The 26,288-nt window shown below is 34.0% G+C and overlaps 1 protein-coding gene across 2 annotated transcripts in view; it reads right to left on the bottom strand.

The window, feature by feature from the left end:
- SYT14 (synaptotagmin 14) overlaps window positions 1–26,288 on the bottom strand; it is a 141,507-nt gene that overhangs the window by 76,560 nt on the left and 38,659 nt on the right. Inside the window, exons 3-4 of one of the 2 annotated variants that reach the window (XM_045536416.1) lie at window positions 22,147–22,311; window positions 14,673–14,888 (exon numbers count right to left, since the gene is read on the bottom strand). In XM_045536416.1, the coding sequence (XP_045392372.1) occupies window positions 14,673–14,888; window positions 22,147–22,311 (381 nt within the window). Of the gene's footprint in view, window positions 1–14,672; window positions 14,889–18,940; window positions 20,040–22,146; window positions 22,312–26,288 lie in introns of those variants that run through there. The other variant, XM_045536415.1, reaches the window with a different exon arrangement.

The raw sequence follows: 26,288 nt of genomic DNA, 5'->3' as shown, positions 1-26,288 counted from the left end.
GGGTCTCACTCTGCCACCTAGGGTTGAGTGCAGTGGCAAATCATAGCTCATTACAGCCACGAACTCCTGGGCTTAGGCGATCCTCCCACCTCAGCCTCCTGAGTAGCTGGGACTACAGGTGCACACCATTATGCTCAGTTATTCTTTTTATTTTTTGTAGAGACGGGGTCTCGCTTTGTTGCACAGGCTGGTCTCAAACTCCCTGCCTCAAGCGATCCTCTCGCCTCAGCCTCCCAAAGTGTTGGGATTATAGGCATGAGCCACTGTGCCTGGCCCCAAGTAACTTTTGAACACAGTACAGTGTATAGCCTTATTAGATATATTCTAAGAATAAACAGAATGCAAAAAATTCTTGAATTTTATTTAATAGATTTATTATTGGTAGTGGTACTTATGTTGCAATTCCCAAACTATTTTGTATGTGTTGTAGGACTGAGCTAATGAATAAATACATGAATTTTGTTAAGAACCATGGTTCTATGGGGGAAGGGTGATACAAATACAGAAAGGAGAAAGAACAACAACGCTGGTACCAAATTAAATTTGTGGTATCAAAATGAACTCTGTCCACTGAAAGAGTCTAGAAGCAATGATACCCTGAAGCAACAAGCACACCTAGATCTTGATTTTTAAATGCTATTCCTCAGAAAAAGATTCAGGGCTTCTTAAAAAATGGCTGGGCAGGGAAAATACAAGATAAGATTAGAACTTTCTTTGCCAAAAATGTATTTAAAGTAAGGAAGTACTCAAGATCTGATGGGGACACATACACATCAATAAGATACAGGAGTCAGCTTGAACGAACAATTCATAGTCAAATTTGGGACAATTTGAGAATCGAAAGGAAAAATTATAGGAATGGGCAACATTGAATAAAAAAATAATCTACAAGTGCTAATACTAAAAAACAAAATAGCAATAATTGATTTAGGCAAGAATCACCAATGAACGCTAAAACCACGAAGTACTGAGGAACCGGATATTCACATAGTCTCAAAGTACCAACCCAGAAATTATTTACTCCTGAAAAAGTGGAAAAGGGATCTTCTAAAATGGAGCTATCTGGTGGACACCACAACACTTAAATCAAACAATCAAACTTAGTGGCACCAGTAATAACTGAGATCACGTGGCCCCTGATGGAACACACTAAAGACACTTTATCCAATGCAGTATTCCTGCCAAAAATGTTAACCTGAAAAAAAGTGAGCATCTTTGCAATTCACATTTTGCATAATATATAACTTGCATTTCCAGTTCTTGAGCTATACAGTCAACCTATGTTTGCCAATTATAGTATTTTAAAACATCTGTAACTGTTTCAGGATATTTAATCAGAAATGCATTGAAAATATGCTCTACATTAAATTCTTCAAATTAGAATATATAGGCAAAGGAATAAACAGTGAAAAAAGAACTATATCTAAGACAAAAATCCAAATAATTTTTTATTTTGGGGCTATATTAATTCAATAAACATTTATTGTCTACCTTTATATGTGCCACACTCTTTGACAGTTGCTAGAAAAATAAGAATAATAAGGCAAAGTACCTGCCACCTTTATCCTTTTCATAAAAACTTCTAATAATAATGAATCCAATGAGAAATATTTACCTAAATGCTGGTTTAAAAGGACTATATAATGATTGATCTAAATTAATTAGAATAATCATTTGATTATATCAATATAATAAAGTCATAATATAAAATAAATATTAATTAATTATAGAATTAAAAACAGGGGATCTGGAATCAGACTACTTAGTTTGAATCCTGGGTCTACCACTTACCAGCTATATGATGTTAACGTAATTTTACAGTTTCTTCATTTGTAGAATGAGGATGATAATGTTACTTAACTCCAGAGATGTGAAGATTAAATGTGCTAATATACACAAAGATCTTAGAATACTTACTGGCAACCACACAAGACTCACACGGGAATGTTTACAGCAGTATTAATAGCAAAAAACTAGAAATGTCCTAAATGTTCACCAGTGGGGGAATGGATAGATAATAGGTGGTATATCTAGACAATGAAGTACTATTTAGTAATACAAAGGAACTGCTGATGTGCCACTTCAACAGATAAACCTCAGAAACAAGCTAAGTGAAAGCAGCAGACACAAGAGACTTCATACTGTATGATTCCAGTTACATCAAATGTCCAGAATTGGCAAATTTATAGAGAGTAAATGAGTGGCTGCCTGATACTGAGGGTGATAGTGGTGATTAACTGTAAATGGGCAGGAGAGACCTGACTGGCTATGAAAATGTTCCAAAAATAATTTATGGTGATAGTTATACCATTCAGAAAAGTTACTAAAAATATCACTGAGTTATATACTTGAAATCAGTAAATTTTATATGTAAAACATAATTCAATACAGCAATTTTAAAATACTTAGTGAAAAATGTGCTTAGTATATGTTAGCAATTATTAAGATAAGTCAAATAATTTTCTTTGTACTATGTGAGTTATATTTCCAAATATAATCAAGATATAAAAATAATATAGTTCCCAAGGACAAGTAAAAATACAATAAAATTTGCCAAACACTTGAGAATTAATGAAAATATAATGATAATTTTCCAAAGATTCAAAAGTTAAATGTCCTAGCTATAAAATAGTCCACCTAGACTAAAGATTATTAAATATTCCCTAAAGACTTACAAAATACTGTTTTAACATAATTTTAGTCATTTATTACTAATTTCACACAAAGTCTACTCTTTATTACTGATAAAGACACCTCCAAACCACTACCTCCAAATGTTATTCTAAACCAAAGTACATGATGCTAAGAAGTTGCATTTCATTTGATTAAAATCCTTCTTATTTAAGTACCTTTACTATTACTTCAGAGATAAGAAATGGCTAGAAGAGGCTTTTGTTCACAGCCTTCATCTTTTAGGAAAGAGTATTCCTTCAAAAATGCTGGTAGCATTATTCTGTCTTTAAAGCTCATTTCATATGAATGTAAAAATAACAACAAAAAAGAATATATCCTCCTTGAAAGTGTACTAAACTTATAAATTTTTAAATGAGTTAATTTGAAATGTAAGGGTCTCAAATAAATGAGCTATAAATTAACTATATTCAAAGCATCTCATATTTTTTATAGAAATCTAATTAATTTTGGAAAAGCATTTACTTTGTATTTAGCACTGTTTTGAATAAACAGATCCTGATTTGACAAGGTTTTATAATACATTAAGATTTTGACTAATTTACACTGATGAAATTAACTTCCAATTTTTCACCACATTAGAAACTTTCAACCAAATGTGTACAGCAGTGAATGATTCTATTGTTTTAAAATCTAAATACATTGAAAATTTAGAAATATTCAGTTAGTAGATTATTTTTATTATTAAAGAGAATCATTTCCTGGAAATTTCAAGGAAGGGGAAAACCTTATAGATTTTTCACTGTCAGCCCCCATACTGAATCCAAACTTTGTTGCTTCTGGTTCTACAATTTATCTCAAATCTCCCTACTTCCATCCCCATTGCTACCACTGCAGGAGAGACAAACTGATATCATTTGGATTACCATAACAACATCCTCCCGTTAACTCAACTTCCACTTTTTTTAAGTTACACATCCCTCTCTGTATGGCTAAGCTAACTCAATATATTGTTAAGTTGATATGTTTCATCGTGCTTTTGGGTTTTAGGCAATGTGTTTTTAAATTTAACTTTGTTTTATGACTACATAATACAAGGTTTGTCAGAGAAGTCTGGCTTCCATCCCTGTCCCTTGCAGGACAGTCCCTGATGGCCTGGTCCACCCAGCTCCTCCTCTGCACCTCCTGCTTGTAGTTCTCACAATAACTGTAGAATGTTCATAGAATGCAACATCCTGAGACAAGAAGGAACTGTCCAGAACCAGGGCTATTTCCTCAGTTCCTCCTAGAATAAGAGGCCAGCCATGCTTGGCTCAGCGATCCCAGTCTCCCTGGAGTATAAAACCCAGGGCACAGTGTTCGGGGTCCCTCAGCAGCAGCGCCACACGAGGTGGGAACACATAAATGAGATTCCATCAGCCCTGTGCAGCTGTCCTGAGCTCACCATGGATCCCAGGCTTCTGCCAAGTTGTGAGTAATAAAGTGGCTCTGCCTAACTTGTTGTGAGAGTGTTCTATCTCACCAGATTCACGCAGTAGAGAACCTTTACAATCTCCTCTACCCTGTCCCTCCCTCCCTCATGGGTAATAATTTTTTAAGCTTTTGTTTTTTCTTCCATTATTTTCAAATATAAGCAAATATAAACATGTTCTCCCTTTCTTAGATAAAAGGCAATATAGTACACAAATTGTTCTACACCTTGCTTTTTTCACTTAATACATGCTGGACATTTCCCAATAGCAGTATAAATACTAAGCATCCATGTACTGCATATACTCACCCCCCAGAACACATGCACATTTCCTCCTCTAGGAAAGAATATTTTTGTAAATTATAGGGTTTCACCTATTTTTTTTTAATTTTTTTTTTACTGATACATAATAATTGTACATATTCATGGATTACATGTTACATCTTGATATAAGCACACAACATACAATGATCAAATCAGGGTAACTGGGACAAGATTCACTGAAATGTTCATGATTGCTTTATGTTGGGAGCATTTGAAAACTTCTAGCTATTCGGAAATACAATAAACTATTGTCACCTATAGTTGTCCCATTGTACCACTGAACATCAGCACTTCTTCCTTCCATTGAACAGAATTACCCCTTCACCAACATCCCTTCATTACCCTATCCCACCACCCTTACCAGTCTAAGGAAGTAGTGAATAGAATGGGTTTCACCTATTTTAATAATAATCAAACCAAAATCAGCGATCAGCTCAGGAATGACAATCAGCCATACAGTACCAGTATTGCTTTGGTTTTCTCATTTGGAAACCTTTGAGGCTGTTTGGCACCTGAGCAACTAGTCCAAATAAGTTCCACCTCCTGAACTCCTCAAAGACTTGAGAGGGTTGCCATAAAGCCTCCTATCTGGCTCCCTTAGGAGTGCTGGGTAGGGCCTGCTGTGGTACCCACCACTTCTCTAGTCCTTACCTGTCCTCACAGACACCAGAGGAGACAGCCTGGGCACTGGCATCCCAGTGGACAAATGCTCAATGCCTATCTGTCCTACCCAGCTTGAGACCACCTACTGCCTGCCCACATTTCTCTTGTATAGCTCCTCATAGTAACTGCAGCCTGTACAGGACTCGTTCTGAAAGAAGTTAAGGGGGCAATGAAAGTCACCACAGGCACCATCTTTGTGTTGCACTGTAGATACTCCCATACCAGGACGGAAATCATGGAAACCCACCAATTTGGGCCTGGCAAGATGCCCTAGATAGGGAACCCCTTTTTAATGCTCTGAGTTTCACAAACTCATTGAATGCCCAGTCAACACCAGCATAATAATATTAAATTTTGTTGATAAAAATGACAGCTAACACCTACCTATCACCTATTCAATGGCTGGCATTTTTATAAAAGAATATATATTTTTTTGGTATTATATTATCATTGTGACAATTTACCAGATAAGAAGAAAACATTAGCACAGAGAGGAAGATGGCAGAACCTGGATTCAAACCAGGAAGCTCAACAACAAAGCTTCCACATCTTTCCCTCTCTTTTTGTGCCCGTCTGCTCTGTCTCTCTCCCTTACACACACCCTTCTATTCTGAAAGATTAAGTTCAGCGTTACTAAATAAGACCTTCCAATAAATTATTTTTGTGCATTAGGTAGTACCAGTGATAGTGAATATAGAAAAAAATAGGACAGTTTTATGCAGTCTAGAAAACATTTCCATATAATTGTTGTTTAGTCCAGCAGAAGCTGATAAAGCATTCTGTTCCTTGAACAACATCATTAATATTAAGAGAAAGTTTCTAGTTGTTGAGACTACAAGTCAACTAATGGCTGAAAATTTAATGAGGAATTAACTGGAAGAGTTTGAGATAGTTCCTAATGTCAAATCAAGGTTTAGAAAAGCATATCATTTATCTAGCAGTAGCAGCAAACATAAGATTGCATCAATACTTTCTAAAAATTGTTAAATGATTTTGAAATTACTAGAATAATTTGATTTCTTACAACTAACCCTTTGGTAATTAGTTTTATAATAGATAAACCCTAATTTATCTAGAGAATAAAATTAATATATTGTTCAATTTTTATTTACTCTTGATTCATATATTAATTTACAGTATCATACCAGTTGTTAAATATTTTCAGTATCACTTCTGGGTTAGTGTAATCCCCTCAAAAATGTACAGCATCTTGAATTATTTGCAAGACAACACAAAACGCAAACACACAAAAATCACATGAGGAACTCTTATAAAAAACACAGAATGAAAAGAACGTGTCTGAGTAGAGAAGTTCAAGTCAGAGTCTTGCAGGAACAGAGAATGCCAAGGAACATGGTAGAAAAGAAGTCAAGTTTTACAAAATTATTAAGAACATATTTATCCATAAGGAAAAATCAGAAATTGCTAATATGTTATACCATATAATAATATGTTGTACAATTTGTATATTTGATATTAAAGATATATACTGGCATAGAAAACTATATATTTGAGCGGCACAAATGCAGACTAAAACACATTATGTAAAATAGAAACCCATTTGGATTTAAAAATATATATGCAAAGAAAAATGTCTATAAAAGTATAAAAAGTGGAAGCAGTGATGTTCTCATGGTGGGAATATGAGTAATTATTCTCTTTTTTGTTCACCTATAACTTCTGATTTTTCTATAATGAACAAGTATTACTTACACAATAAAAGTAGCAATAAAGAATTTATTTGGGTATAAAAGTTATACAAAAAGACATTTTCTCATGTTACATTATCTAAGGTACTTCAGTGGAGGAGTTCAATGCATTCGTTCTGAGCACAGATGCCCTGTATTTAAATCTTGACTCTTGCATACACTTGCTATTAACCTTAGACAAGTTTCCTAACCTCATTGTGTTTCAGTTTCCTCATCTGCAAAATATGGATACTAACAGAACTTGTCTCTTAGGGTTATTTCGAAGGTTAAAAGTTAATTTGTATAAAGTGTGTAGAATAGTTTTTACCATATAATCATTCAATAAATTATAGCTATTGATATTTACAGAACTGTAATTAACCTTTTATCAAGGTACTAAAAATATACATTTTTCAGACTTCCAAAATATTTTAATCAATCACCTTTAAAAAGCTGTTTACTATGAAACTATATAAAAGCTTAAGGGCATAAATATTTTCCTCATAAACTGTTGATGCTTAATTAAATTTATACTTAAGAAGCATTTCCAAAGTTACCAACAACCAAAATCCCATGATATGTTCTTTACTCAACTACTGAAATGAGGCATGATGACCAAAAGATAGTTTAATCTGTAAAAAGCAATAGGCTTTTTTCATAGCTATTATACCTAGATATTAAATAACTGCTTTACTATGACTCAAAATCCATTTAAATGATCTTACTTTTGGTACACGGCATTATTCGACAACTCAGAGATTTAAATATAAACAGATTTTCTAAGAAAATCTTTATCCTTATGAGTACATATCAAGCAAAATGAAAGAGATTCTAAGGTATCAAAACATCTCTTAGATTCTTAAGGTCATTTATGACTCACACATCAGAAATTTCAACATAATTTATTTTCTCAAAGGCAAGGAGTCTCAAAAAGAGAGCTCCACATTAAGATTGCTTAGATGAGAGATTTTTCATAATTTTAAAATTAAAATAAATAGAATGTCAGCTTCACTTCACCAAAAACTGATAATTCAGTTGATATTTACCTCTTTGATATGGCTCAGTAATTATTCAACATGAATGCAACAAGAAGAATATCTACATTACCATAATTTATAATTTGTATAGTTATATCTCTAACTCAAGTTGCACGGTCTAACCCCATTATTCCATAAAAGTTTGTATTCAGTCAGTCTCTTTTCCTTTCACTTCTCAAAACTCAAACCATGATTAATATCTGCTCAAATAGACAGACAGAACATGTCCTTCCGGCTTCATCATCCAAACAATTCAGTCTATGCTTTTACTATTACAACTGACTTCTACTTTTTTTGTCTCCCCTAATTCTTATTCTAGCTTGTACTGTAGTGGAAACTGGAAAGGATATTTGAATGATCCTTCCCCAGACTAAGGCTCAGTTTTAAAACAAACTCTAAAAAAGTGCTGTAATTTTAGGAGTGCTACGAATAAATTTAGAGAATAGATAAAAACAATTCAAATGCATAGGTAAGTCTGTACCACATGTAATGTGTAGAATGGAAAATATGGAAGAGCAAACTGGGAGAACAGTGTTGGAAATTAATCAGTTTCTAACTATAGTCTTCACAATAATTTTTTTAAATAAGAAACCAACAGCATTGATATATTCTTCAGTTCCAGTATTTATTTATAAGTATTTATACTCTATTTCTCAGTGATGGGCTTTTCACTGAGTAGTAAAGTCACTTATAAGAAAAACGGAAGAAGCAAGTATGATGAGTTAATACCATAAACAAACAATTATGATTTCATGTTTTAATATTCTGATTAACTAGGTTTTCCTCTGCCTCCTTTTTTTTACTTCCTTTTTCAGAAAGAAAATAAATGATAACTTAGAAACTTTTAATGGGAAAGAATCTTCCTACTGGTGAGAGAAGAAAACAAGATTTGAGAATAAGAGATACTTGGAGTTGGATAAACCTGATGAAATGCTTAGGGTAACATAAGGGTAATCGGTGGTGGTAGAAAGGTAATAGAAGAGACAAAGAAGTAGGAAGAACTGGTAGAAAACACTGTTCACCTGGCTATTTTCCTAAGCATGTGGTAGCAGCTATATGCCAGTGAAATTCCTTCGTGTGGATGTCATTCTATTATGTTGGTACTATACAAAAATACCTGAGTTAGATACAAATGATAGCAGTGTACCTAATCTCCCATAATCTACCATCTTCAGTAGATTCCAATGACATCATTCTCCAGGAAAAGGAATGACAATATGTGAAAAGAAACATGGGAGAGACTAAACTCTGCCATGGCATTTAAGTGCTCCACTAAGTATTACTGCCCTACTGTACTTCCAGGCATAGTCATTCTCTGCTAGTTGCCCCTGAGTTCTGAAGGTGCCAAAGTGCATTGTAGTCCATAGTAAAGAGGAAAAGACTTTTTTTCTCCTTTATGTTACTCTCATTTATAAAGTAAAACAATTTAGACACAGAAAGACAAATACTGCATGCTCTCACTTATAAGTGGGAGCTAAGTAACATGTACACATGGAAGCAGGGTGTGGAATGACGGACAATCACCACAATGTGATTAGTTAAGATGAAGTCTTACTGGAGTAAAATTAGCCCCTAATCCAACATGACTGGTATCCTCATAAAAAGGAGAATTTTGGCCATAGAAACATGCACAGGAAGAATTCTATCTGAAGACTGGAGTTATGCTGCCATAAACCATGAAATTACCAGAAGCCAGGGGAGAGACCTTAAATAGATCTTTCCCTAGATCCTTGAGGGAAAACATAGCCCTGCTAACTCCTTGATGTCAGACTTCAAGCCTCAGGAACTATCAGACAATAAACTTCTGTTTTTAAGCGCCTCCCAAAAAAAGAAAAAAAAAAAAGAAAAGCTATAAATAATATGAAGACATTCTAATAATTTTACACTAAATTTGATCTTTATATGGAATCATCTTTAATAGGTTTCTCCTATAAAAATGGAAAGTATTAATTAGCATGAATGGAATTTCAAAGGTCAGTCTAGTTCAGCAATTAAACGAGAGATATCTGCAAACTATATTTGACTCTGACCTTTTTATAATAAGAGAGATTTATCAGAAAATGCTCTTAATTTTAAGCACAACACAGTAAAAATAAAACTGTGAACAAAAGGAATTTGATATATTATTTTAATGTTTATTTTTCCTAGAAAAATTTCTTACAGATGTCTTCCCTTTTTGTAGTTCCAAAAAAACAGAAGATTAATATGGCCACCTAGAGGAGAAAACACGATCAACAAATATGCTATCACATTTTCATACTTTTTCTAGAATATCTGTATTTCAGATTTATAACATATAAACTGCTCTAAAGGATCAACTGACGAGGTTCATCTTGTATGAAATAGACGTGGGGAGAATATTAAAGTATCAGTGATGCTCTAACAAAAGCCAAACAACATTAATTTTGCAGTCGACTTGACAGGTACAGTTTTTATAACTTGCTGTGTACCTTTAGGTTAAAAATTACTTAATCGACCTAAAGTCTCTTTCATTTCTGCAAAATGAGGATAACCTTACCTCCCACATTGAACCACAGGGAAGACTAAACATGACAGTGTGTACAGAAACTAACAGAGTCAGGCACACAGTAGGAGTTCAGTGAATGGTAGATCTTACTATCGGAGCTAAGTTCTCCTGCACTGGTCTGTCCTAACCCCTGTTCAGGTCCTCTCTAACCTTCTCTATCTTGCACATTTGTTTCTAATATTGGCTGTTCCAAAGCTTCTCTACTGGAACTAATTAGGGTGTTGCGAAATGTACTAAATCTTTCTTAGCAGCACTAATAAGGTAATACCATGTCATGTAAAAAAATGTATATTTTAAAATATTTTCTACCTTCTAATTCCTTTTATATACCTCAACTTTCATCAGTCAAGTCTAACATTTATAAATTTCTGTGATGGTAACATGCAGAATAAAGGGTCAGAGCAGTAAGAAGTGTAACCTACTCTATTCATCCCTTTACTTGTGCCTCAGGAGAATGAACCAAATCCTGACAAGAGAACTGCACCCAGTAGTCCTCTCAGGTGAGCAGCCATGCAGGGAGCATGTTTCTGCAGGGGCAGCTGTGCTGAGGGGCAACCATCTGGTGGAGATGCACATGTATATTAGAAGCAAATTCCCCTCCTTCCCAAATATGTATCAGAGGAGTGTGACTATCAGTGGGGGGGGGGGGGGGCAGAGGTGAACAGCTGGGTTACAAACTGCTTCGATGACCTCTCTCTTGACTCTCAAAGTTGATAAGGAAAGAGTAGGTGAGTAGGTTGTAAGCAAGTGTAGGCAGCAAATGTATACTTTCTTACCGCTTATTCTCTCCTTAACATTCATTCTGACTTACCTCCTTATTACTCTACTCTAGTAAAACTTTAATTGAAAATTATTGATCAACTTCTACTAGACAAAGGGGCTTGTTCAATTCTCATCCTCCCCAACCTTTCTGCCCTCCTTAAAACTCTTCTTCCATGGCTGGAAAAATATAACATTCTCCTGATTCTTCTCTTTATCTCTTTTACTATTTCTTCTGTTTATTTACATGATACTTTTAATTCTCCTGTCAAAGGAAATGATCTTCTGATCTTTCCTCTCCACACACTCTCCTTCATCAACTTAATCCATTCCCATGGTTTCTATTCTTTAAGCATATATGATCCGAAAATTTCTCCCCCACCCATGTTCATGATTGCAAGATTAATAGCCATTTTCAATTGCTTAAATATCCTGCCTCATCACATATATAAAATCACTTATTATGTCTCCTAGTCACTCCTCACTTCCAACAAAAAATATATCCCCCTCTGGATTTCATATTTATGTTAATGACGCCATCATTCTCCCAGTCATACAGGATAGAAACCAGCATCATCTTTCATACTTCCCTTCATTTTCCTACTGTTCCAAATGCATTCAGTTTCTAAATCCAGTAAATTCTACCCCCATAATATCTCTTCTGTCTTCCTGTATTCCTATTGCCACTACTGTAATTCAGATTTTATCATTTTCCATATAGACTGCTCCAAAGATCTCCTTAACTGATGTCTTTCTGTCTCCCTTTCTAATCAAATTCTCCTGTTCTTTCCCTACCCCACTGAACCTATTTCTAGCTTTGAGCTTTTAATAAGCAATAACCTGTGATACACAAGCCATTCTCTCAGGCAACTCTTATGTTACATCACCAGTTGGTCTCTTCCCCATTCTAAACCCCAGTAACAGCATTTTAACAAGGACAGCCGTCTCCATCTGGATATTCTACAGACACATCAAACTCACCACAAGTGACATTAAATGATCTTCTCCCAGAAACTTCTCTAATGCTCTCTTAATTAATTAAATGTCTTGATTCCTCACTCACTGCACACATTCAGTCATTCATCAAGATATGCAAAGTCCATCCCTAAATCTACGTATTCTTTATCCCTAAATTCATCGCTAATGAGGATCTCATCACTACCTAACTGGTCCTTTCTGCCTCCTGTGTCTCCCATTTCCAATTCATCTTCTGTGACAATAGTTAGATAATGCTTCTTAAAGCACTGATCTGAAAGTGCCTCACTTTCCTGCAAAAACCTGTGAAGGCTCTACATTTCCTGTAAGACAATATCCAAACTCCTGAGCAGGGCATTCAGTCCTATTACCTGCCCCTTTTCCAAACACAGAGCCTAAGTTAGAGGCACTGAAATAAACTTTCCTTTGGTTTCATGATTTCATCAAACACCATTCCATGCTTGTTGAAGTAGTTCTCTCATCCAGTTCACCTAATCTGTAAAGTCTCCATTAGATTTCCCCATGTCTCTCCCTCCCTCTGTCCTTCCACAGTACTTTCTTCATGTAACTAACAGACCTCTCGGCATATTACATATATACTCACTGGTCTTCCTCCTCCAGTTTGTAGCCTCTCTGAGACAAACAAGCTTGTTTTATTCACCTTTATATTGCACTATCTAGCATAATGTAAGGCACATAAAAAGCTTTCAACAAATGTTTATGAAATAAATGGATCTAATTAAAAGATGCCTAAAATCAATCTCTGTGGATGTTTTATCAAATAATTTAGGATAGAAATTTGTAGAAAAGTGCAGGACGGGTCCTAAATATATGTGTAAGATGAAATGAGAAAGCAATTCTGGGACACCTGGACCAGTTCCAGAGGTTAAGGCAAGAACAGCAGAGCCACCTAGGCTGTACCTCGCTCCTCACTACTCCTCCCATAGGCGACAAAGTCATGCTAGAATAACAAAGCTACAGAGAAGAAGCTGTCCAGACAACACAGGGGTACAGGGGTGAGAGGAAGGAAGGAGTGATAGGGAGAAAAATCCTGAATGCATGTGCAAAAACAGAAGTGTGTAGGGTCACGGATGGCAAACCCATGACTACTCATCATCATCACCATCACTGTTTTCACTACCACGATCTTCAACTGCATTTACTGACCACTTACCTATCAGATACCAGACACTTCAGTCAAACTGTACCACATATATAATTTAATTTTCAAGGTCAGTATTATCCACACTTTAGAGACAATGAAACAAACCTAAAAACAATGAACTATACTTCCATAGCTAATATGGTAAGAGATAGGGCCAGAATGTCAACAAGGATCAGATATCAAACCTATTCTCTTCCTTTTCTACTATTCATGTGCCAGAGGTATACATAAGTTGGGTACTAGTTTTACTGCTTTGCATTACTTATCTCTGTAAGCACATGTTTTCCCTCGTACTAAAAATGTACTTTTGAGGGCAGACTACATGTCTAATATTTTTCACTCATTTCCATGCATCTCATAATGACCATTCTATACAGTAATGCCATAGCATTTGATTATTATTACACCTGTGTATAAGCAGAAGTAAAAAGGAGCTGTATCAATCGTTAGCATAAAGCCAAACAGTAAAACAGATGATTTGGTCTCTGACGACTGCATGTGGTGCGATCCAACTTTAAGTCATCAATAGTAATAGGCCCTAAAACACAAACCATCACTACAAAATCAAGAACAGTTTGTGTTTCTGTATAGTAATAAAAATGATATCTAGGACATACTGTTCTTTCCTTCATATATGGGTATAAAGATAATAATTACAAAGAGTAGTCGTACACTCTATCAAGCAAGTGAAAAATTTATTAATGTGGAAATACACTTTAATTAATGGCAAAACCTTTTTTTATGTTACAGAAAGATGTAAAAATATGCAAGAATGGACTTGTATCTTCTACATAGGTTGAGTTCTAAAGTCAGTTTTAGCACAGAAGGCAAAATCAATTAGAGATAAAATAATCCTTGAAATTACTGAAATCCTTGAGAAAGCCTTGAATTGCCTTTAAAGCATAGCATAATACAGTGCTGGCTCTCAATAAACCCACCTCAGACAGCTTTTCCTCCCACACAGAACAGATTACCATTTCTTCTGCCGTGTGCCAGGGAAGCACTTGGCTGATGTTTAGGGCCCATACTGAATGGAAAAGCTTACGTTTGCACACTGCAATCATATTCAACACCAAGAGACACTTAGACTCTATCAGTTCCTATAACAGGTATAGAAACTGATCCCACCTGAGAGAACAGATTCACATTTTCCACCTCATGCTTGTTAGGCACACATTCACTGTGAAGTGAGAGCTACAATGATCACATTATTTAAATTATTTTGTGTTTTGCTTTTGGGTGCTTGGGTATTGGTTTTGATTTTTGGCTTGAGCCCGAAGATTTGAATTTGAATAAATTACATTCCCAGAAACTTGACTCGACCCTATGTGCTCTCTTGTTTATTATGGAACAACAGATGCCTCAAATTTCAGGCACAAATAATCTAATAATGTAGTATGTCATGTAAAAAAAATAAAATAACCTATCTTACCTTCATCTATTGATGCTTCACTACTGTATCCATCATACTCTGCAGACAGAGGACTGTATTTTTGTCTTGTTTCCCAAGCGTAGTTCTTTTGTCTAGAATCTGCCAATGGTAGTCTGGAATTGTGTGTTCTGGATAAGGCCTCATGATATTTACCCAGTGCTTCATCTTCACTTTCAGAGGATGAGCCATGCTCATCTTTGTCCATGTAGGAATTATCTATTTGGAATAAGGAGAACAAATGATATATTTTTTGGCCCCCCCTTCACTTACTTGCCCTACTGGGCCTCTCCCAAATAATAATTTTAATGCAATGAAAAATGGCAAATTTGGTAAAGTTATAATACATATACACACACACATATACATATGCACACACAAACATATATATGCACATATATACATATATATACATAACCTGAATATTTAGCTTTAAAGAAATATAATTTTGTCATGTAAGAAGTCTAAGCTTTATAGATTTTTATGTTTTATTTATTTATTTATTTATTTATTTATTTATTTATTTATTTATTTTTTTGAGACAGAGTCTCACTCTGTTGCCCGGGCTAGAGTGAGTGCCGTGGCGTCAGCCTAGCTCACAGCAACCTCAAACTCCTGGGCTTAAGTGATCCTACTGCCTCAGCCTCCTGAGTAGCTAGGACTACAGGCATGCGCCACCATGCCCGGCTAATTTTTTCTATATATATTTTTAGTTGTCTGGGTAATTTCTTTTTATTTTTAGTAGAGACGGGGTCTCGCTCTTGCTGAGGCTGGTCTTGAACTCCTGACCTCGAGCGATCCTCCCGCCTCAGCCTCCCAGAGTGCTAGGATTACAGGCATGAGCCACCGTGCCCGGCCGATTTTTATGTTTTAATTTAAAAAAATCAGTTTGTATACTCCAATTATATAAATAATGCTAGTCACAGGGATTTTTCAACTATGTTACATATAAAGGAAGTTACAGTATTTGCCATTTTACAACATTTTTTAAAGGATCAGTAACACATACAAATGAAGTGATAAATACTACCAGTACATATGAACCTGGTTCAAATAATTTGTTACATGAAACATTTTTGATTCTCATTTTGGACAAAATTTTCAAAACTGACAATGCTCAGTGCTAGCAATGAAACATAGAAATAGACATACAGTTTTCTCTCTAGGAAAGTTATAATTGGCACAACTTTCCTAGAGAGCAATTTAGCAAAATATATCAAACTTTTAAAGCCTCATAATCTTCGATCCATTTCTAGGAATTTATCAATTCCATTTCTAAGAATTCAACCTAAGAAAATAATTAATAGATGAGCAAAGCTATATTTTTGAAACAATTCACTGCATTGTGTTTACTAGCAAAAGAACACCAGAATAAGATTATAACCTAAATGTCCATTGGTGGGCCTTGGTTAAGTAAACTATGATATATCTACTCAATGATATACTATGCAGTCATTAAAAATGAGGAGATGAACTTACAAGTATTCACAGGGAAAGAATAACTACACCACCATGTTAAGAGAAAAGAAAAGGTTATAAAGTAGAAGGTATAATTATATTCCCATTGAAATATACAGACACACACACTGCAGCATATGTATGCACATACAAAAATGTCTGGAAGGATACATATCAAATTTTTAACACTTATTACCTGTGAAAGATGGGATCACTAGGAAAACTTTACTTAAATACACCTAAAGTTCAAACACATTTTTCAGGAGGTATAAATTTTATATTATTTTAAAAAGCACTAATTATTACCATGTTTTAAAAAAAGATAAACATCTTGAAACTGAACCATGTTGACATTCACTTAAAACAAGATGCAACTTTCTTAGAATTATAAAACAATTCTAGAAAGGTGAAGAAATCACAGTAATTAGAATTCATTAGTTCAATCAGCTTATTTTTCTCTTTATACTCAGTTGAGATCAGTAAAGGAATCAAAGTTGAAATTTGGGTGGGAAGCACAGAATAAGTAATTTTAAAATATAGGACAGAAATTAATTGTTTAGAGTTACGAGCTTAGCTGTTACACAGTCTAAGTCCCATTTTTTAATTCAGTAAAATAAAGCCATGAAAGGGTAACACTAAAACCAGCGTCACATTCTGCACTGCCCAGCATGTAGCGAATAGTCACTTGTGGTTATTTCAATTTACACTAATTAAAATTAAATAGAACTTAAAATCCAGTTCTCCATGCTACTGGCCACATTTCAAGTGCTCAGTAGCCAAGTGGCTGTATGGAACAATGCAGACACGTAAAATTTTTCCATTGCTGTAGAAAGTTCTATTGGGCAGCCCTGAGATGCTGGCAGAGCTTGTCTAGAACCAAGGCCCTCTGCCTTGCAGTTCAGAGCTGTTAGTCCTTTGTGGTATATCACGGTGGTGATCTTAAGGCAGCAGGAGGGTTCTGAGTCCCTTGAGGAGGGTAACTCTTCTACAGTCAAACTTCACCTATTACAAAATGTTACCTAAAATGCCCTTGCATTCAGAAATAAAGAAGAAAACTCTTCTTTTTCTTTCTATAGCTTATAATCCCTATGTCAGAACCTAGAACACAGGTACTAGTAATATTACAGTTCAGCTATATGAAGGGTTAATCTACGGGTCAAACAACTTTTGAAACAATTTTTGGAACATTGCATGTTTTATGACTACTTTTATTCTCGAATACTGATAGTAGTTTTTTTAGTTATCAACATGCTTCTTAATGAAAACAAAAAATTTAAAACTCTGTACTGCTACTTCTAATGTATTTATTACTACTGCCCATTCTACTGTTACTTTCTGAATAAAATAATGTATAAACAATTTCACTTTCTTTATTTTTGCTACTTCAAGTAATAACACTACTTACTACCAAAACTAAATGATGGCTACCAAAAATCAGTGAATCTGACATCAGAAAACTGCTAGTAGACTCCAAAATGGATAATTTTCAAGAGTGGCATTCCTTTGTAATTAGTTCATCCATCCTGGATCAGCCTCTCCTACATCACTGAAAAACCATTGATGTACTTGATAAACAGCAGATCCCTATTATGTATGCAGTCAGGTAGCAGAACTGAAAAAGTCTTTTTCATTTCTACTGCTACTCAATTTTTTTTATTTTATAATAATCTGAACTTATAAAAAAATTCCAGACGTGTATTTTATAAATAAAAGTGAGTTTACTTCTGGACTTGTGATCAGATTAGCAATAAATGGAAATAACTAAAGAATTACCAGAAGTAAGTACTAGCAATATAAACTACTGGTAATGTTTTAAAAATTATCACAAATATTGTGGTTGAAAACTATAAATGCTTAGTCAGAATCTTAATTCAATACAGAGAACTCATCAATAGTAATATATTGTTTATATATACTCACTGTAAACAGAGCAGTCATATAAAATTTTTAATGTATGGCTAAATAAAGACATACCCTGAAGCATGTTATTCAATAAAATAAAATCTATTGCTCTCAAGGAAAAATATAAAGCATTTGATATAGATCTTATTAGGACAGATTTGAAGAGCAACACTGTATAAGGGACTTAGGAGTTAGTTACAAAAATATAAAATTTGGTTGGGTGTGGTGGCTCACGCCTATAATGCCAGCATTTTGGGAGCCCCAAGCAGGAGTATCACTCCTCACTTGAGGTCAGGAGTTTGAGACCAGCCTGGGCAACATAGCAGGAGTCCATCACTACAAAAAATTTAAAAATTAGCTGGACACAGTGGTACATGCCTATAGTCCCAGATACTCAGGAAGCTGAGGTGAGGTGACTGAGCCCAGGAGTTTGAGGCTATAGTAAGCTACAATCATGCCACTGCACTCCAGCCTGGGTGACAAAGCAAGACCCCATCTCTTAAAAAACAATAAACAAACAAACAAATAAATAAAAAACTTTAAAATGCAACTATAGCATACCAAATAAACTCAAACTAAAGTATGCAGACTACTTAAAAAAATCATGGAGTTTCTGGCTATAAAATAAATGGACATTAAAAAAAATTAGTGCTGTTGAAAAATTGCCCAAATAATGCAGGGACCAGGGGCAATACTTAGTGGTGTACAAATAACATAAATGCTTCTGAAATGATTTTAGAAAAAATACTGAATGACTTTAAAAATGCTTCCCAGTAAGAGGATTCAAGAAAGTCTTACATTACACATACAGGCGTGTATAGGAAAGTCAAGAAATTTGTCTGATGTTTTACTAATTTTAAAAAAAATCAAGAGAAAATTTAATCACTCAAACCAACATTAGGAGACCTCACCTTTTTCTGGTATTATCTTAGAATATTTTTCATCTTTACTCTTTGCTGTTCTTTTCTTGGCAGAAATGGCTTCATTTTTCTTTTTTTCTATTTCTCCTTTTGCTTTGTAGTGTTTTGCTGGATTTATTTGTTCCTTGATTTTTCCAGGTAATTCATCTTTACAATTACTCGATGATGCTGGATGTGTATCTTCTTTCATAAAAGATTTCTGTATCATATGTCTATTGCTTGTCCAAGTATCTTTTGTAGAATATTCATTTCCTGAACACTCATTCCCTGTAAATCCTTTATTTTTAATATGTTTTTCAGCTTTCTTTAAATGATCAGAATGTCCTAAATGAGTAAGATGTTTATATTTATTGAAATGCCCTATTTTCTCTTGATCTCCTCCCAAAAATACATGTTGAGACTTACTGTATTCTTCTAGTTTATGATTATCTGTATCAATGCATTTCTTTTGCTCATACATGTTTATCCCATTGGAATTCTTCTGATTTCCTTTCATTTCTCGGTATCTTACCTCCTTTAAACCATTCTTACCATTATTGGAGATTCCTAATCCAATTTTTTCACATCTGTCAGTACTTTCAAGTTCTTGACAAGTAGATCCAGCTCTTGTATTCTGTTTGATAACTGATATCCCACCATTACTCATCTGGCCTTTCAAAGAAGAATCACCAGTATTATCAGTTTCTTGATATTCTGATAGAGTCTGTTGCCTATCATTAATATGTTTAAATACTCTTTCTTCAGGCATTCCATGATCTTGCTTTTGTGAAACCAAAGTATTATAAGAATTTATTTGTTTTGCTCTGTGCTCTAAACTGGATTGTGTTTTCTGACAATTAGTGTTTTGGGAGACTTCTATTAACATGGCATTGTTTTGTTTAGAAGTATCTGCAGCTTCTTCTGTTGCAGAGCTTTCCTCTTCTGGGCGAAACCCATTTATCAAACTTGTTACCTGCTCAGCAACTGAGTCAGTTAAAGAATAGCTGACCTCCCCAACAGCAGTGGTCAAATCTTCTACAGCACTACTGATTGTGTCTACCAGAGAGAACACTGAAGGCAGATTCTGCTGAAAATTTTTGAAAAATGCCATTTTCTAATTCCTTGTTCCTAAAATGTATAACAGAATTTTCTCTTCTCAAAATATCAACCACTGGGGAACTTGAATTTATCATGTACTTAAATGTTGCTATTAATCAGCTCAGTATTAGTATTTCACATTGCAGCTTTTAATCTTTCTGTAAATGCATTATGCATTGAAAAAATATGCTGAAGTAAAGACTCTTCAAAAAAAAAAAAAAAGAAAATCAAACCACTTGGTTTAAATGAAATGACATCTTTTCCCACTCCACAGCTATCATAACAGCAGCAAGAGAATATTTTCCCCTCAAATACTATTGGTTTTTTATTCTATACCTGAAAGAAGAAGTATAAAAAGAATTTTTATTATATACTTTTAGCTTGCTTGTTAATAGTCTATGTAAGGGAACTACCTTTTTAACAAACTACCAGTATCATTTCAAATTAAGAAAAATACTAAGGGGAAAATATCTAAATAATTTTGCATAGAGGTAAGAACGGGCAGAGCAGGTGTGGACATCTGCTGAGTGGCTAGACACGTAAGACGTTGTGATTGACACATTTTATCTTATCTTACAAGAACTCTAGGAAGTAAATATTATTATTCCTATTTAATAAATAAAAGGCTCAGAAAAATTAAGACGGTCCCTGAGACCTTTTCAAGGGATCTTCAAAGCCAAAACTAGTTTTATAATAATAGTAAAGGGATATCTAACTTTTGCATTCTCATTTACTCACAAGTAAACACTGGGGTTTTCAGAGGCTACATGACAGATTGAATGTAGACGTATATATGAGAATCCAGCTGCCTCCTATTATTCCAGGCAGTAAAGATTTGCAGAAAGTGTAAAACAACATCACTCTTCTCATTATTTTTTTTTCCAAACTTTTTTTTGGTTTTGGAAATTATAGTTTTTTAAAATTAAAAATGTTATTTATATTAATATGTAATGGTTACTGTTTTTTAAATTTATAAAAATATTTTTAAAACTTTCCAGTTTTAACTTCTAATATGGTACATATCAATATATATAACCCACATAAACAAAAGTTTTTTGGGGTCCTCAATAATTTTTAAGACTGCAAAGGGTCATTAAACCAAAGAAAAAGCAGAAATGCTAACCTAGAGAACTATCAAAGGCTCATAAAAAACAATCTTTAGCTCATTCTACACAAAGGATCAAAAAGCAGGACTGGAGTATAAGAACCACTAAACTTAACCAAATAAAAACCATATAAAGTACTACAGTTTCCTAATGCAAAGTCACAGAATATAACTCACTAACTAAGATTCTTATAGGAATGGGGCTACCACCTTTAAGTTATTAGGAAAACCATCTCTCCAACACGCACAGACAAAAAAAAGCAAAATTTCTTGGCTATTGTTCCTCAAAATTCTTCTAAATTAAAACTCTGCTTTTATAATTCTCAACTTGCTCCTGCTACTATTTATATAAGCTAACCTTTGAAAATAGTAAATAAAAAATTCTTGTAATAATTTTTAGAAAAATAACTCCAAGGAAAACATTTCTATAAGAGACAGAATGGTATCACAGCCCTCATCTTTCCTAGTATCTAGTAATACTGAATAATATATGGTGCCAAGGGAGGGAGTGGAATATTATTTTTTTATAATCAGAATTTATATATAAATTACTAGGTAAAACCACCTCCTCCGAACAATAAAATTATCCATCAGCTAAGATTTAAACAGCAGGTAAAGGAAAAAGGTGAATACTTTCTAAAGTTCTCTAGGTACATGGGGAAAAAACTCTCTAGAGAGCTATTTGGACAAGGATTTAAGGCATATAAAGTACCAATACATTCCCTTCTTCCTAAAGCATATCTGCTCATAGTATAGGCTCAAAAAATATCTTATATATGAAAAATTAAAATCTCATTTTGTGACAGTAGACAATTCACCTTTATGCAATATCTTAGCAATTTGTGGGCAACAGAAGGATACTTGAACATAATTTACGTAAGTGTAGGATCCTTTACTCTTACAAATATTAGTTTACTATATGTCAAAACCAACCTTTTTATTGCATATATTAAAATAAATAAATAAATAAAAGAATAGTAGATAAAAACAAAGGAAGCAGTAATATGATACTTACAAATTTTATCTTGTGAATTCTTCCTTGTACTGTATTCTGAACCAAGATCTGGAAACCCGCCAACATTTTCAAAACAGAACTTCTTATTAATATAGAGAAAAAGGAGCAGCATCAAGATAATAAACACCCCAACAGCTGACAAAAATCCAACTGCCTCTGGAGATACTAGAGAAAAAAAAGTCACAGCTGTAAGCATTTATTTTTCTTTAAGTGACAAGAAGGAAACCCCATACATAAGTTAATTACTACCTTATTTGAATTATATTTTTAAATGATGATAGTTTAAAATACTTTAGCTTATAAGAAAAACAAACTGCAAAGTTTAATGACAGTCACTCAATTTATTCAACAACATTCATTCAAATTTTCTAAAAGTTTCCTTATAAATTATGTTGGAACAATCTTATAGAAGACAGGAGTCTACAAAATAGGCAGTTGTCCTAGGTTTAATCCATTGAAGAGTATTACAAAGATTTTAACACAAGATTTAGTAAAAATCATTTCCCTGCATGGCCATATTAAGCAAATTTATGAGAACATGTATTATTATTATTATTATGCTCTCTAAAATCTTCAATGGCCCTTTCTTATTAAATAACCTCTGCACTCCCTAATCTGGCATTTAATGCTCCAGCCTCTCTTTTCAATATCACACTCCTGTCAAATGGTTCTATCCATTACCTCAGAATCAGCAATATTTAATACCACACTCCTTGTTCCTGATCATCCTCTTCCCCTTGCCTAGAATGACCAACGCTTCTCGTTCACTCAATCAATAAATATTTTTGGAGCATCAACTATATACCAGGCATTGTTATACACACAGTTCCTGTTTTCCTTGAACAATGTGGTAAAGGCAGTTACAACACTTTGTAAAAAAGGCTATTTACTGGGGAAGTACAGGAACTATGAGAACCACAGGAACACTTAAATCAAGTCTTAAAGGGTCAACTAAGCTTTTCTGAAAAGTTATGGCCCCTATGATTACATTTTAAGAATTAGTAAGAATTACTCCAGGCAGAAGGAACATGCACAAAGGCCCAGAAACAGGAGATCACTATATATTCCACAAACTGAATGAAATTTTGTTATGATGATCTATCACATTCTCAAGAGAATTTGGTCTCAAGAAAATACATCAAATTCACACAAAGAGGTTTTATAGAGTGACAACAGACAAATCTTCAACTTCACCAATCCTTAGCAATCTCTCTTTCCTTTCACCTTTTGCATTATTTGTCACTACACCAATCATTTGAGTTAAATAAGAACTAAATGTTTGTATCCCCAGCCTTACATATAATATTTGTCACTACACCAATCATTTTGAGTTAAATAAGAACTAAATGTTTGTGTCCCCAGCCTTACATATGATATTCATGTATAGCTGAGAAGGAATCCTAAGCTTCAAACATCCCTACATCCTATAACCTACTCTTTCTTCCTCCATCACTCAAGCAGCAGGTAAAACGTCATCTCCTCTAACAAATTTTGTTTAATCAGAGGAACCATGGCAATTAGTGCCTAACTCATTTGTTAAAAAATGAAATCACCAACTGGTCAGTGATGAATGCTTTAATCTCCTATATCATTTCACTATTTATGAAACCCAGGCATACCTGGTATAGAAGTGAATATATTAGTCTATTCAAAAAGCTGGGTCAATGGTATTGCAGTTAGAAGTCAGTGCAGAGTGACACTGTAAGGGAGAGGCAGTGACAGTGAGAAGAGGTGGTGGGAGGAACTGTAGAAGTGCTAGCTGGACATCAGGTTGGCGCTGCGGGACAGTCCCTGCTACCAGAACCAAGAAGTCACACCCAGACATCAGCCTTGCCTGTCCTGTCCTCAGGCTGGAGCACAGCCAAGGGAAGAAAACAGTATTTTAATAAAAGAGGCTAAGGTAAATGATATAAAAGCAGTGGTATGCATCAAGCCTGAAGGATGAAGTAAAACTGAAACAGAATAATTATCATCAGCATTTCTAATAGCTAGGAAGGTCAGAAGTGGAACAGAATATGGTATGAAGAGGGAAATAAGAGTACTACTTCAATATTATACTATAACTTGCAAATACATACAGGAGTTCCCCTTTTAGCCCAGGCTTGAAACACTCAGAAATTTAATACCTTAAGTGGCTACACAAGATCAGATATTAAGCAGCCTGAAAATTTCCCAACTCCTGGAAAACTAAATGAGAAAGAAAATCTAGCTCATATTATTATACTTAAGAAATCTAGTTATGACTAATAAAAACAGCAACAAACACATTTAGCGTATACTATGTTTTAAGCACTTTACATATATTAACTCATTTAATCTTCACAGTGATCCTACTATCATCCCCATTATAATTTGAGGCACACAGATATTAATATTAAACCATGTGCCTGACTAGTAAGTAGAAGAGTCAGGGCTCAAACCCTGCCTGGCTCCAGTGTCTGTTTTAACTACTGTTCATACTACTTCTCCTGTTTTCCTTCTCTCCTTCAAAATATTTTAGAATGAATATTAGAACTACACTTAGATACCAAAATCAATAGTATATCCTTATGTTATACGCCACATTTGAAAAGTTAATAAGAATTTAAAAACTAAAGGTATTATATACAATAAGCTTGATGTTCATTAGTAGTGCTCAATAAATAATATAACTAAACTCTCTGTGAGCTATATGATCCCCCATATGAATTACCTAAAGACCACACTGCAAAGCGAAAAATGGCACAAGGCATACACAGAAAATACAGAAAGTTTAGTTTGTCCAAGATTAATTATTATTTATGTTATGTATACTGAACTGATTTTGGTAGCTATCTTTACTCTATATTTAAAAATGAATATATGTATTTACCAAAAACACTGTAAAATATCACTTTTGATCAAAATTCAAGCTTCAATAATAGTGGTAAATTTTATTTTAATTTCTACAGATGAGTTGGACATTTGAAAAAAAGTTAAAATTATAGTCTTATGAAGGTCAAGGCAAGAGCAAATCCATTTTGACTTTGAAAGTATTGCAGAATTCACTTAAACTGTACTTTAGATTTTGTTACAAAAGAAAATTTTCTATGCAAAGTTTCTGAGAAAAATATTAGGATATACATAAAAATAAAATTAAATATAAGGAGCATATTTATCTATTGTACTAACATATTTTCAATTTTGATTTACTTATACCACGATAATACTCTAAATAAAATTTATTTGTATCAAAAAATTAATTATAACTTCTAAAATAAATTTTACAAGATTATCCTATTAATTATATTTTACGTGTAAAATTAAACAAAAGATACCTATGCTTCCTGTAATTCTGTAAAAAAAAAAAGATAAAAAGCAACAACTTACAATTTGCTTTACAGGGGATGTACCGCTGATTTGTCCCGCTGGGCATGAAATACTAATCCTCCAAGTCCATGTCATGGACACTTTAATAATTCATTTAACAGATGCAATTCTATCTCTTGACCAAAATGTGAACTAGATAAGAAATCAACTTGCATTTTAAAAGAACTACTTGTTTTCTATTTAATTAGCTCTAAATATTTTTTCACGTATTTTAATCAGAAAAATTCTACAATCTGTTTGTCCTAGTTAGACATAAAATAGAGAATGATCAGTAATTCTGAGAGACAATTTAGGCAAACAAAAGATTAATTTAATATGTTTGTTTCCTTTTACAACATTTCAATTACTTCACAAATAAAATCTCCCTTGAAATTTTTATGTTAGAAATGATGCAAAACTGTAAAGATTATATGTAAATCAAAAAAGGAGTATAATACACAGTTATTAACTCTAGAATTTCTTAAAAACCAATCATTAAAAAGAGCATTTATTGATAACAGTAATACAATCCACTGCTGAGTAACTTAAAGGGGTTCTCTTTGGAGCCTACCTACAATGGAGGAGAAGGCACAGAGAGCAGTGACATGGAACCCTGTCTAAGATGTTGGGGGAAAATGCCTTCTGAAAGAAACGGTTATCTGGCCAGGTTGATCAAATAGATGCTACTCAACTTGTCTCACATTTTAATCAATAGATTGAACCTATATTTCCTATAAGTAGAATGTAACAAATTGAAATTTCATTCAAATATCATAACAAGAAAATCCCAATTTTGAAAAAAATTGGAAAAAAGA

Source organism: Lemur catta, chromosome 23 (assembly GCF_020740605.2).
Source record: "Lemur catta isolate mLemCat1 chromosome 23, mLemCat1.pri, whole genome shotgun sequence".
Classification (NCBI taxonomy): Eukaryota; Metazoa; Chordata; class Mammalia; order Primates; family Lemuridae; genus Lemur; species Lemur catta.
This window is presented reverse-complemented; position numbering and strand designations above follow the sequence as displayed.